Source organism: Acipenser ruthenus, chromosome 55 (genome assembly GCF_902713425.1).
Source record: "Acipenser ruthenus chromosome 55, fAciRut3.2 maternal haplotype, whole genome shotgun sequence".
NCBI lineage: Eukaryota > Metazoa > Chordata > Actinopteri > Acipenseriformes > Acipenseridae > Acipenser > Acipenser ruthenus.
Genome location: NC_081243.1, coordinates 1,588,860 through 1,602,460, shown reverse-complemented (window position 1 = coordinate 1,602,460; position 13,601 = coordinate 1,588,860). Strand labels below are relative to the sequence as shown.

Here is a 13,601-nt window from a genome sequence, read left to right as displayed (position 1 = left end):
ACATGATTCATTGTAAGTTAGTATGTACAGTTGACCCACTTATTTGGTATAAGATCTTCTTGTCTTCTTCATCTCCGAAGTGTTCACGAGAGGAGACTTTTATACAGGATCAACTGTGTGTGTGAGTAATTATATATTTTTATATATATATATATATATATATATATATATATATATATATATATATATATATATATATATATATATATATATATATATATATATGCATGCTTTTTCTTCAGGGGTTCCCAGAATACCGTAACATATCACACACCTTTTGTTTTAGAGAAATGACATGTAGTGATTGAGGGCGGCAGAGCTATCCAAACTCAACAATAGGAAAGCGTCAGGTATGACTGACACCCGTTTGGCTTGCTGCGATTCTCCTCAGCTTGGCTACCTCCACCCTCAAAAAGCAAAATCAAAAACGATCGCACCGAGTAGCACCGCCCCTGCAACCCGGTTTCATAACGTTTCAATACAGAACAGTGGAATAAATGTGTCACTCTAAAAGGTAGAAGTATGGTGTTTTGTGAGCCTAGTTAAAATGTCAATGACATTCCCAGAGTGACTGCGGGTGTTCTGTTGTTCTCGTGTCTCTAATCGATGTGGTTCCTCTGTCGTGGTCCTTTGGACTTGTCCGCATGGCTCTGCGCTGCTGCTAGGTGGCGCCAGGCGTCCACTATGAGCAGAGCTGGGATCACAATCCAGAGAGCGTTCATGAAGACGAAGTAGAACCAGAAATACAGGGGGTGTCCCTTCTCACTGTGAGAGAAACCCTCCCGATACTCAGTGTAGAAATACAGCACGTCCCCATAGAGCTGACCTGAGAGAGAGAGAGGGTGAAGGGGAAGAGACTGGTTAGTATAATACAGCACGTCCCCATAGAGCTGACCCTGTCCCCACTCTGTTGGAACTGGCACTCTGACTCCAGTTCAGTCCTTGTCTAGAGCGTGATGCACCGACCCTCCTCCATCATCCCCTCTTACCCAGCGATACGATGAGCTGCAGCACGAAGCGATAGTGTTTGTGTTGGAGGAAGGCGTAGACAGTCCACACACTGAGAGGACCCCACGCCCAGGCTGTGATCGTCTCCATGCACACTGTGAAGTTATCAGCTCTGCGGAGAGAAAGAAAGAACGAACGAACGAGAGAGAGATCAGTGTTAGTCTGTTATTAGGTCTTCTACAGTGTTTTAACGTGACTTGACAAATCGTAAGATAAACGTCCCACACGATGCACATATATGCACTATATACAGTAGGTCTATGTGCTACACTAGGTTAAATAAATCTTTGTTTGCAGATAGCGTTGCACTTGGTCACCTGGAGAACCTGACATTTCACAAAACACAAATGTAAGAGCTTTAGTCTAGCACCATGCAAGTAAAGCATGTGTTATTGAGCAGAAATGAGTCATTAACTCTTTAAGATTAAATTTAAGATTTTATTTATAAATATTTATTTTGAAAAAAATAATCAAGCGTAGTGTCCATTATTGCTATAAAGACCCTGAGAATAAACAAGTATTATGTCTTTGCAATCACTCAGGTGAAACAATGTCTTCTAATTTGCCCAAATAAATATTTTTCAACACAACTTTCAGGAAGTATTGTAAGCTCCCTCCGGTCATGGAATAAAGCGTTTTTATACATGTATCTCTAAGAAGAATACATTATAAAAAATACTTATGGGAATTGGAAATTAATTTTAAAGAAGGAATTGGGAAAATAAAATTGACTCAACCCTGGCCTGTGCAATCCCAAATCAGTCATCCAACGAACGCTACAGTGACCCACAACCATTTCTTCATTTTCAGTCTATTTAACTAGATCTTTACAACAGACTCTTACGATCCTACAGCAAGCTGCTGAAGTAGAAGTTTGACTCACATGACATATCTGCTGTCCCCCTTGGAATACTCCTTCCCTGAAAACAGACAAAAAAAATCATGAAGTCCTGTATACACTTACTCCAGAGTAGCGGAGTAGCAGTATGGAATAGTGGTTAGGGCTCTGGACTCTTGACTGGAGGGTTGTGAGTTCAATCCCAGGTGGGGGACACAGCTGCTGTACCCTTGAGCAAGGTACTTTACCTAGATTGCTCCAGTAAAAACCCAACTGTTTAAATGGGTAATTGTATGTAAAAATAATGTGATATCTTGTAACAATTGTAAGTCGCCCTGGATAAGGACGTCTGCTAAGAAATAAATACTAATAATAAAATAGGAGACAATCAACCCAAACAATGGGATTCTTAAAGACGTGACGTTTTCGTGCTGAGATCAATCAGCTACTGGGAACCGGATAAAAACAACGGACTGAATGGCCTCATTTTTATTCGGAATTCATCTTGCTATTTATCTATAATAGATATTGATCTCTGGGACTTAAGTGTGTTTAGAGCGATCTAAGGCAAACTGTCTGTCATGCCTTTTTGTCTTTTTTTTTTTTTTTTTAATTTAGCCCGCCAAATTAAATTTGCTTCCCAATTTGGAATGCCCATCAACGCATCAATTCTCCACAACAGCTCAGGAGAACTGAAGGTCAGTGGGTGTCCTCCAGTCCCCAAGCCAGCAACCTCTTTACACCCAGGAGCTCAGCAGTGCATGTGAGAATTTGAGTGTCTGCTTTGAGTGCACCGGGTGTCTGGCCAGTAGGGGGAGCTGTAGAGATTTACTCACAGAGCTGGGAGAGGAAGTGCTGGTCCGCAGGGATCTGAAGGTGGAAGAGACTGAACCAGCCCTCGATGACTCCGTGGATGAAGCCACACACCGAGAACCAGCAGAGGGCCAGCCTGCGCCCCGTGCCCAGTCTCGGACCAGCCCAGCCCGACAGCAGCCAGGTCCCCAGGAGCAGGGCCCCCGACACAGAGAAGAGGAAGGTCAGGATCTCAGCCATGCTGCGGTCATTGGGCCGGTACCCCGGGATAGACAGGGTGCGAGGCCAGTAGGGGTGATCTGCACTTTCCATTGCTGTGTAAATCAAATAGACAGCAGAGTTACAACTGAGACAAACACACACCTCAGGGATCGAAATAAGAATCCTATTGCATAGCAGTTTCACCCCTTCCAGGTTTTACTACGAGCTAGATTAGCCACGGAGTGTACAGGTGTGGAGCAGCAGTGTGGAGTAGTGGTTAGGGCTCTGGGCTCTTGACCGGAGGGTCGTGGGTTCAATCCCAGGTGAGGGGGACACTGCTGCTGTACCCTTGAGCAAGGTACTTTACCTAGATTGCTCCAGTAAAAACCCAACTGTATAAATGGGTAATTGTATGTAACAAATAATGTGTAAAAAATAATGTAATTTTATGTAAAAATAATGTGATCTGTTGTAACAATTGTAAGTCGCCCTGGATAAGGGCGTCTGCTAAGAAATTAATGAAAAAAATTAATAATGATAGGTAACAAGCTCAGGTGTGTCTTATTAAACTCATATAGTAAAACTAGGAGTGGATCAAACTGCTGTGCAATTGGAGTCTTATTCTCATCCTGCACCTGTGTGTTTATCATTAGGGGTGTACCTGACGTATCGTCATGGACCACAGCTAGCTCATTGTTGCTCACCTTGTGCTTCTTGAACGAAGATGTCTGTTTCTTATAATTGGTATGAACGCATACTCTCCGTAATGGATTTTATTTTTGTCTTCCAACGAAACAGTCCGTCATTAATTAATCATTTGATCAGATTAAGCATCATAAAAATAGCTCATCACGTGTATGGTGACGCATTATTTGCATCGAAACCTGCATATCGTATCGTGATATCAGTGTGCCTATTAACTAAAATACTAAGAAATTAACTATAATATTTGTGTGAAATATATTTGAAACAGCCGAGATATCTTACCTCTTTCGTGTATAGACCGTCTTCTGTTCTGTCAGGGGCGGCGGTGTTTATAACAATGTTGTAATTCGTGTTTCAGAGGGTCGAGTCGCAGATGACGTTTGAATTGGGGTTTGACACACTCCTTTTAATGCGACTGTAGGCAGACGTATATAAATTGTTTGCAAATAAAACGTTTGCACCGTTAATATTAACCTGTGTTCAGGCTATCGCTTTTAAAAAAATATCGTGTTCAGTCGTCAGTATCTACTTCCGTATGAACAATTTATATTTGAACGCCCAAATGTTCTAAATACATACAGATTCCCGTTAGTTAAATCCACTTTCTGACTCTAATAATTATAATTAAAAGTGTTGTTATTAGTTATTAGTTATTAATATTGTATCCAATTCAGCAACAACACGCAGGGTACGCTCTCCCTGCACCTTAATTTAAATGCAATGCCCATACTGAAGATACCCGCCCTTTCCCAACCGTCACACCCAATCAAACAGCGAGCTGATGTGATCGATAGAAATTGGAGCCAATCACCATATAGCCTAAACCCCACTGACCAGTAAAAAGGAAAAGGGGCGTCATACATGGTGTAACAAGCGCTGCAACACTTTTGAGTTGTGATAGGCTAGTTTATTTTACAGCCTGGCCAATGAGAACAGCGGAGAGATGACGCGAGGCCCGTCCGATCCCAGTGATTGGCTGGCCGTCTCGTATCATACCTGGTCGTCAAGGTAGCGAAGGGAAAACTGTGGTGTGATTGGATTCGACGGTGAAAGACCTATTTCGGCTGTCAAAGTCTGGAGCTGATAAGAAAAGACCAACACGGGCAACTTGAAGTTTTAATTGATAGGACATAGGATTACAACATTGCTGGCCAGTTGCAAGGAACTTGTATTTTTGTGAACCCGTGTTTTAAATTAGATGTTTCGTCCTGTGGTCTGGACAGCCTCAGATAATGTACGAAGCTGAAGCTGACGTCTTATTCAGCAAACTGGTCTCAGAAGGGAAACGTTAACACAGTAACGCCTTGCACTAGAGGCTCTGGAAACTTTACCCAGTTAACGTTTTGCTCGATGTACCACCATGATTTCAGGCTATGTTACCACAGAACCCCCATATCTGTGTCTGTTAAGTCACCTTTTTTCATAAACGGATCCCTAGTCTTCCGCTGGTCAACTCATTCATGGGTAGAATGTCTCAGGTCCGATAGAAAAGCGATTTGGAGAACTGCAGGGCTGGAAACTCACAGAGGAATTGAGAGATTGAGCAGTGTAACCTGCAGGGGGCCCCTGGATTTAGGTGTATAATCTGGGACAGGATATGTTTTCAATTGGTTAGGATTAGGTGACGCAACGCGTAGGGGCCGTCCAGCCTTCCAAAATTTAGTTATTAAACTCCATTTTGGGCAATGTTGAAATAATTCCCATTTTTACGACTTTGGTTTTATTTTAGTTTGAAAATGTCCTGTAAGTAATGACAAGCCAACTTTTTTTTTTCTGCTAAATAAAGAATAATCTAACATACCTAGTTTTGGAAACTCCTCTGCTTTGGACGAAGGTTATTGGTATCAACCAAGTACTGCCAAATCTTCTGTGTGATTCTTGTCAAGAAGTCATTTAAATTTGCATGGTCGATATGTAGGGCCTCATGCACTTGTGTTAAGCTCCAAGCTGCTTCGTGTGTCCCTCTTCATTGAGATAATTTTATTCCCAAACTCCATCGATTCTATATGCTGAACTAGACACTTGAATGTAAACATGTGGTATGGAATTCATGCAAAGCTCACTTTTGACCACTTCAACACCCAGGCGATTCGTTTCGTCAGTCCGAAGGTTTGACATTAAACTGAAAACTCGCTCCATGAATGCCTTACTGCATGGCACCGAAACAATTCTCAAGATATGTGGTCCTTCTACTGAAAAAGGCTGGTGAGACTGTCATCTTCCAGTATGCCAGGGGCAGCAGTCCAGATTGAACTCCCTGTGCATGGGGTTCGCTTTATTGTAATTTAGTTTTGTTGATAGCCTGCTGTATAGAAGGCTGTTAGGCTAACATTATGATGGCTAGTACAGCAGCAGGGAGCTCATAGGAGCAACTTGCTTTCAAGGAAGGAACAGTAATTAACTTTTCATTCAGACAGGAACGGTGTTTAAAAACTGAACACGGTAGCCTATTTATGAAAGGTCACAAATTATTTCAGTTTCAATTGAAATATATTTTGTGACAACTGTAAGATGCCCTGGGTAAGGGCGTCTGCTAAGAAATAATGTTAAATAATAATAATAATAATAATAATAATAATAATAATAATAATAATAATAATAATAATAATAATAATAATAGTTAAATTAAATCAGGTTAATATTACTATTGCAGGCATTACTGTAGATTCATTCTGGTTTCTGAATATATGAAATGTCGGGAGCTACACACCAACCATTTAATTGGAAGTAAAAAATATTATTATTCATTTCTTAGCAGACGCCCTGATCCAGAGCGACTTACAATTGTTACAAGATATCACTTTTTTTCACATACAGTTGGGTTTTTACTAGATCAATCTAGGTAAAGTACCTTGCTCAAGGGTACAGCAGCAGTGTCCCCCCCACCTGGGATTGAACCCACGACCCTCCGGTCAAGAGTCCAGAGCCCTAACCACTACTCCACAGTGCTGCTCCACACCTCTACACTCCATGGCTAATCTAGCTCGTAGTAAAACCTGGAAAGGGTGAAACTGCTATGCAATAGGATTCTCATTTCGATCCCTGAGGTGTGTGTTTGTCTCAGTTGTAACTCTGCTGTCTGTTTGATTTACGCAGCGATGGAGAGTGCAGATCACCCCTACTGGCCTCACTCCCTGTGTACCAAATATTTATTTATTTATTCATTCATGTGCTGCTTTTTGTAATAAAAACCCTTTCCTAGGTAGGGTAGAGTACTAACTGGATTTACGAAGAGTAGTGTGGACCCCTTATTTAAAAGAAACATTTAAAATCGTCATATACAAATATCAGTAGAAACCAAATCAACAATAATCCTAATTAGAAATTAGGGCATGTTACCTATTCAAGATCAATAAGGCTGCATAGCAATCAATTAGCTACAATTAATGACACAAATGCATAACATGATCTACGAGTGCACACGGCAAACAGTAAAGCAAAACATTTACCAAATCTAAAAATACACACAGCAAAAAATTAAGTGAATCCTTCAAATCAACACAATATCAAATCACTCAATATAAAAACGTAAATTCATCTTCAAAACATGTAGCCAATAGATAAGTCACGCCTATTGAACCAGTATATGTATTGTGCAATATAACTATAAGTTTTAAATAGTGCAAATTACAATAATTATATAGTTAATAGTTCTAAATATGAGTAATTACAGTAATTAACTAAGCAATTAAAAAGGTCCCCTCACAGTACAAAATCCCACCCCGCAATACAATCTAAAAGCATTTAAAAACTTCCCTTGGGTCGATGGCCGATGATCAACCCGTTTCAATTGATCTGAGAGCTATGAGGAAAAAATTAGTAATTTAGGGAGTTGAGAGCTGCGACAGAGTTCATCAAACATGTTCTTGTTCTTGAATACCTGTTATTAAATACAACAGTTACGTTCAATACCGGATTCGTGTCTTATTTAAAGAAGAACTGCACACATTGAAGGGATGTATTGTTGAGTAGTGGTTAGGGTTCTGGACTCTTGACCGGAGGGTCGTGGGTTCAATCCCAGGTGGGGGGACACAGCTGCTATACCCTTGAGCAAGGTACTTTACCTAGATTGCTCCAGTAAAAAAAAAAAAATGTATAAATGGGTAATTGTATGTAAAAAATAATGTGATATCTTGTAACAATTGTAAGTTGCCCTGGATAAGGGTGTCTGCTAAGAAATAAATAATAATAATAATAATAATAATAATAATAATAATAATATATTAAAATGGGTGTGTGTTTAGGAGGATTTAGGATTCAGATCTTAAGTATTCGGCCGAATCAGAACCCTGCCCAAAAGGTAGGTATTTAGGCTGAATCCGAAACCGAATCCTGGATTTGGTGCATCCTGTAGAACAGGATTCTATTGTATTTCACGTTGGATATCTCATACAGAGGCACCTTGTTGTGACCTGGCACTCCGTTTAGCCCATACTGCGTGGTATACAGGGTGTGTTACAAGGTGTATGCTAATATGAAGTTACATCAATGCACCGAATTACACAGACATTCTCCACTAAGAATTTGGACCACACAGGTAGGACAACAACAAAGCAATTTGATCATGAACAATATTCCTATTCGGGTGAACTTCAAATATGTTTGCAGCTACAGTCATGTCCCAAGCGTCTATGAACCCCACTTTCACCCCCCTAAACACCTCCTTCAGAGCCAGGTTTTGGAGGTGACCGTGCCAGTTGTTCATTTGGATCATGTAAGAGTTGAGTTCTCTGGTGTTCTCTGATTTAACAAACACCCTGGTTAAAGGGCTTCTCTGAAGAAGTCTTGCGACAGCATGCTTGATGTTCACCATTCTTGTAACATAGAGCTTCAAGGGGAAAGGACGAAGGTGCTGACCAATTGAGATAACTACAACAGTGTTCTCCCCTCCAGCGAGTCTGTCCAGTTCTCGAACAATATATATGCCACCACTGATGAAGCATGGAGCATTTGAAACGCAAGGGAATCCGTGCATCTTCCAGGATATGGTTATGTTTCTCCTCTTGTCAATAGCTAGCTTGGGTGCCTGGGGCTCTGTTTTACTTGTGTACTTCAGGTCTGTGAAGGAAGAAAAGAGATTGATGGCTAACTTAATTATCTAAAACATACAGTTGTCCTCCGTTTATTTATCTTTGATATGGAGGTTGCATACCAGTTACAAACATGTAGGATTCAACTAGCGAATGGGTGGTATAGAACTAGCAAGAGAAAGACTTTGGTGTTGTAATAGATTCATCACTGTCAGCAACCACACAGTTTAGGGGAGGAATTCAAACAGAATGGCAAAGGCAGCAATAACAGAACAACAAATGAAACCCGTCAGTTTTAGGGACTCACCGAATCCAGGATTCGGTTTCAGATTCGGCCCAAATACCTACTTTTTGAGCAGGGTTCGGATTTGAACCGAATCCTAAATCCGGCCAGACACTCATCAATTTTAATACATCCCTCCAATGTGTGCAGTTCTTCTTTAAATAAAAGACATGAATCTGGTATTGAACGTAACTGTTGTATTTAATAACAGGTATTCAAGAACAAGAACATATTTGATGAACTCTGTCGCAGCTCTCAACTCCCTAAATTACACTCTGTGAAACGTGTTCTAGAGATCATACAGAGATTTAAAAAAAAAAAAAACCTCGGTGCATAGAAATATATATTTTTTTGTAACTTTACAACAGTCAGATGTGCAAGACGTTGTTGAACAATATGCGTTAGTAAATGACATTTTACGTCATTGTAATGTGCCAATACATGTTGAACCATTTGGGAACTGCTGTGTTTTATTAAAATAATTTTGAAACTATTTTGTAGCCTATTTGATAGGTGTTACACACATGGTGCATTTAAATCAACGTGGGTTTTATTTCACAGAGAGATTCAGGTCACTCACGATAATTTTTTCCTCATAGCTCTCAGATCATTAGACGCAGGTTGAAACGTCATTAAAGAAAATGATGGGTTATGGCAAAGATGCAGCTCTCCTTTCTTGTAAAGGTAAAGAAAATGGTTCTGTATTTTGACATTTCTCTTGTGGGGGGGAGGGGGCTAGTGGTAACTTGTCTAAGCTTCAAACTAAAATCTTATTCAGGGATATATTTCCATTCATTAATAAAAATACTATTAACTAAAAGGCTCAAAACTATAGATTGTACGTGTCCCTTGTTAGTAGCTGCCAGTCTGCTTTTCATTCAATAGTTTCCTTCAGTTTTTTTGTAGGATTCAGTATTCGGTTTGGTATTCGGCCAAATCTTTTGAGATGGATTCGGGATTTGGCCAAATCATAAAAACTTGGATTTGGTGCATCCCTAGTTTTGACCAAGTACTTTTCTTTAATTGTGTAGGAATTCAGTTACAGTTGGCTTCCAAGGTTTGCCTACTTTCAGTATGAATTCCTTGATCACTCTATTAAATCTCTCCACAGCCCCATTTGCTTGCGGGTAGTACACTGATGAACAAATGTGTTGAATCTCTATTTTTCAGAAAAGCTGCATTGTCGATGGAAGTGAACTGCAGTCTATTATCAGTCACAATGTGGTGAGGGTTTCCTCTCTGGCTAAAAACTCTGCATCTGCTTAAAGATATTTATGTCATTCAAGTTTGTCAAAGCAAAATCCTTACCGTTTAGTTTGTATGTGGAATATTCAATCCACTGGCGCATTGTAGAGTCGCCCCGCAGGTAAACCTGTTTCCCCTGAAGGCACTGGTTCATGTCGCTCACACTTTGGAAGCTGCTCATTCTGCAATAGGAAGAACTCCACCTGCCTGAATGGAAAAATCCACTGGGGGTAGGAGAGCTCATTCCCATCTCACAATTCCCAACAGCTTGTGGAACACGATCTAAAACAGAAAACATTATATTTACAGAGCTTGACAGTATTATTAAAATGTTTCTAGATTCTGAAAAAAGACCAAAACTACCATGGCTCATTAAAGTTAGGGAAAACATAAATTAGATGTGTTATGTCAAGATTAGAAGACACATCTCTCGACCCCAATATTTCACCCTGGTATGTCATGTCAAGATCAACACAATTCTGTTATGTATCACGTTCATAATAATAATGAAGGAAGAGTATTCAAGCTACTTTTTTACTCATGCAAGTAAACACTTGACATTTCTTTATAATTTGCTGCATTTTGCCCCTTTCTATTCAGAACATAAGAACATTTCATTCCTGTGTTCTACTTACTGTACATTTTATAATACATATTGACTTACTGGGTTTTGTGAGAAAAAAAAAACAAGGTTTTGTTTTATTGACCTATTTAAAAAAGTTACAACAAAAACATATTAATTGCATGTAAAAAAATACTCACCAAACAAACATTTAGGCATCCTTTATGTTGCTGTTTTTTCAAAAAGTATTTAGTTAATTAGCCCAGTGGTTTACATCCCATACCATATAGCTGTTGATGTCAGTGTCAAGTCGTGCTATTTTAATTTAGGAATTCAAATCACTTACATAATGAATCACAAAGTAACCTTACCTTTACAGGTAACCACTGTAATGTCTTGGAACTCATTTTGGATTGTCACACCAACCTTAAACCTTCAGAAGAAAAGAAAACCTCTTCATTATATTTGTATAGTTTTATGTTTTAAAGAGGCATGAATAAAAACACACAGAGACCATGTATATTGCAGTATTTGCATGGAGAGTACCTGTAATTGCAGGTTGTCCAGTGTGAGTCTCCTGACGGAAGATCATCACTGTTCCTGAAGGCTTCTTCTTGAATAAGGTAACTGATCACTATCTGATTTCTGTTATAAATAGGTGCTACATTGTTGTGTATAATGATAATGTTCAAGCTATGTGTGTGTAACTTTACAATATTGGTATCAATAAAAGTAACTTACTAACACATCAATTGGTATTGTGCACACTTATGTACAGACATTATATTAGTTTCATTATACTGTTTAACATTGATTAACATTGTTCGAGGAGTCAAAATACATCAAATTAATGGACAAACTGAAGAATCGTCATCGAGACAGAAATGCACTTCCTTATCCCCTGTAATCTCGTTGCAAGTTTCGTGTTAAATGCTTATCGCTCAGCTTCAGAACAAATAACGCAGAGCCAATGGAACTAAAAAAGTATGCCAACCAGGGAAAGGGAGCAGATCTACATCCCCATGCACATTTTCATTTAGTAATATAAATTAGACATACAGAATATACAGTAAAGAGAAACCAAACCTCTCCAGAATTTGAATCTCAGCTTCGGCCAGACAGGATGGTTTTCTGTTATTCGAGCTTGTGCAATGCAGGGTCTCACACGGCAGTGTTTTAGGTTTGAAACAGAAAAACGACTCCTGGTTCCTCTCGTCTTTGAATTCGCAGACAGTTTCATTTGTGCTCAGATGAATGTCACATCTAGATGTCTCCTGTAGCGTGCTGTTACGAAAGGTGCCTGTGAAAATAAATTTATCATTGCAATACTCTTTAGCTTGCCATAATGTCGAGAGCACTTCGCTTGAATGTATCAGAAGCACCGAAACTTTCACGCTGCCCGGCCAAAACAAGGTGAAGTTGACGCGGTAGGTCCCGTTGTTGAAATCCTCAAGCACGCCGGCCGCTCCTGCTTTCAGCTCTGGAGAATGGATCCGAGCCAGAATGAAGTCTCCTCCGTATGTCTTGGGTTTGCCCCGGAAGTCGTTCATCTCCACTCGGACACTGACGATCTCTCCCACACAGTAATTCTCCTTTGGGTTCATTAAGGTGACCAGGCTGTGTGCGCCACTGCTGGTGAGTTCCAATTGAGTTTGATTTACTGCAGGTATGTGTCTTTTCAGCGCTTGCAATATTTCATTGACTTCTGCTTTAATAGCTCTGGCTGTATCATGTAATCTTGGGTTGGGAGGTAACAGGGGTGGTCTGTCAAACCACTTGCCAGGCTGCAAGATTGAAATGATATATGAGTCATTCTCCACTACTGGAGCTGCAATGGGGGATTCTACTCTTGTCATATGGAAGATGACTATATAAAGACACAGTTTGACCAACCACAGCTGCAATATATGAAAGTTTTTATTTACTTTAAATCTGGAGTCCAGTCATACCCCATTCATACAACAGATTCATAAACAACAGGCACTTTCAGAGGTCTAGGTTGCTTAGAGCAACGTGTTATCTGTGTCTAAACTTTGTTCAAAGTTTAGATAAAATGTGGCCATAAAGATTAAACAAAATTAGTAAACTATTTTTTAAAAAGCCAGCAAAAACATGTGACATACAAATGGATGAATGTAAAATAGACACCCCCATATATCACCAGAATATGATACTCCAATAACCTCTGCTTAATAATTGTAATACCAAAGTTTCGTGGCAATTACGTAAGTGGTTCTCTGGATATATGGAGAAATATGACATGTGACATACGTATGATCGACCGCCTCCACTATATGCAGGGGGAAGCTTTGACTTACTGGATAGAGTAAAATACAATCTTACCTGCAGCAGGTGTATCAAGATGACACCAGCCAAGATAAACAGAAATACAACTTTCTTATTTTTATAATGAAAGGAGGAGAGAGGAAATTTCATGTTAAGGATGATTTCTGCTCCAACCATGTCCGGTACTCTGAAGATGAGAGAAGAGGTTAGTAGCCAACTATGTCAGGTGGATGGGTCCACAGCCACAATAGTAATTACAGATTTTAACTTTACATCAGAATTTTTAATACCAGGTTCTTTGAAATAGAGGATGGTGGTTGGTTTGGTCAACAAAATGAAGAGGAGAAAACATTATTTTATTACACAGCCAATTAGTCACTGACTGTGAACGGGAGAGAAGGAACCTGGGCTGCAAATCTACCTCCCGACTAGGACGCTGTGCAAGATTGATGGAACGCCTTCAAGGGGATGGGCCGACTCGATGGTAGGAACCGGAAGTCAGCCATCTTGGGAAAGGGCGCAGCTCTAAGCTGCTGAATGACTCTATTGTGATCAGCTGTGTTGTGTGCCGTGATTGGATAGAGCGTGGTGCTGCACTGATCATGAGGAGGAGTTTAGCAGTACAAAGGG

At 40.0% G+C, this 13,601-nt stretch overlaps 2 protein-coding genes across 2 annotated transcripts; both read right to left on the bottom strand.

The window, feature by feature from the left end:
- Positions 1–220: 220 nt before the first annotated feature.
- Positions 221–4,294, bottom strand: LOC117401621 (3-beta-hydroxysteroid-Delta(8),Delta(7)-isomerase-like). The gene is made up of 5 exons (XM_034002388.3): positions 3,848–4,294; positions 2,683–2,973; positions 1,892–1,928; positions 990–1,120; positions 221–826 (listed from the first exon to the last, which is right to left on the bottom strand). Exons 2-5 carry the CDS (start codon positions 2,969–2,971, stop codon positions 600–602), a joined length of 684 nt encoding a protein of 227 aa, XP_033858279.2. The 5' UTR covers positions 2,972–2,973; positions 3,848–4,294; the 3' UTR covers positions 221–599.
- Positions 4,295–7,873: 3,579 nt separating this feature from the next.
- On the bottom strand, positions 7,874–12,541 carry LOC117401642 (NXPE family member 1-like). Its single transcript, XM_059017111.1, has 5 exons — positions 11,772–12,541; positions 11,057–11,118; positions 10,187–10,405; positions 8,178–8,623; positions 7,874–7,999 (listed from the first exon to the last, which is right to left on the bottom strand). The coding sequence occupies exons 1-5, from the start codon at positions 12,539–12,541 to the stop codon at positions 7,874–7,876; spliced, it is 1,623 nt and encodes a 540-aa protein (XP_058873094.1).
- Between the last annotated feature and the right edge of the window lie 1,060 nt (positions 12,542–13,601).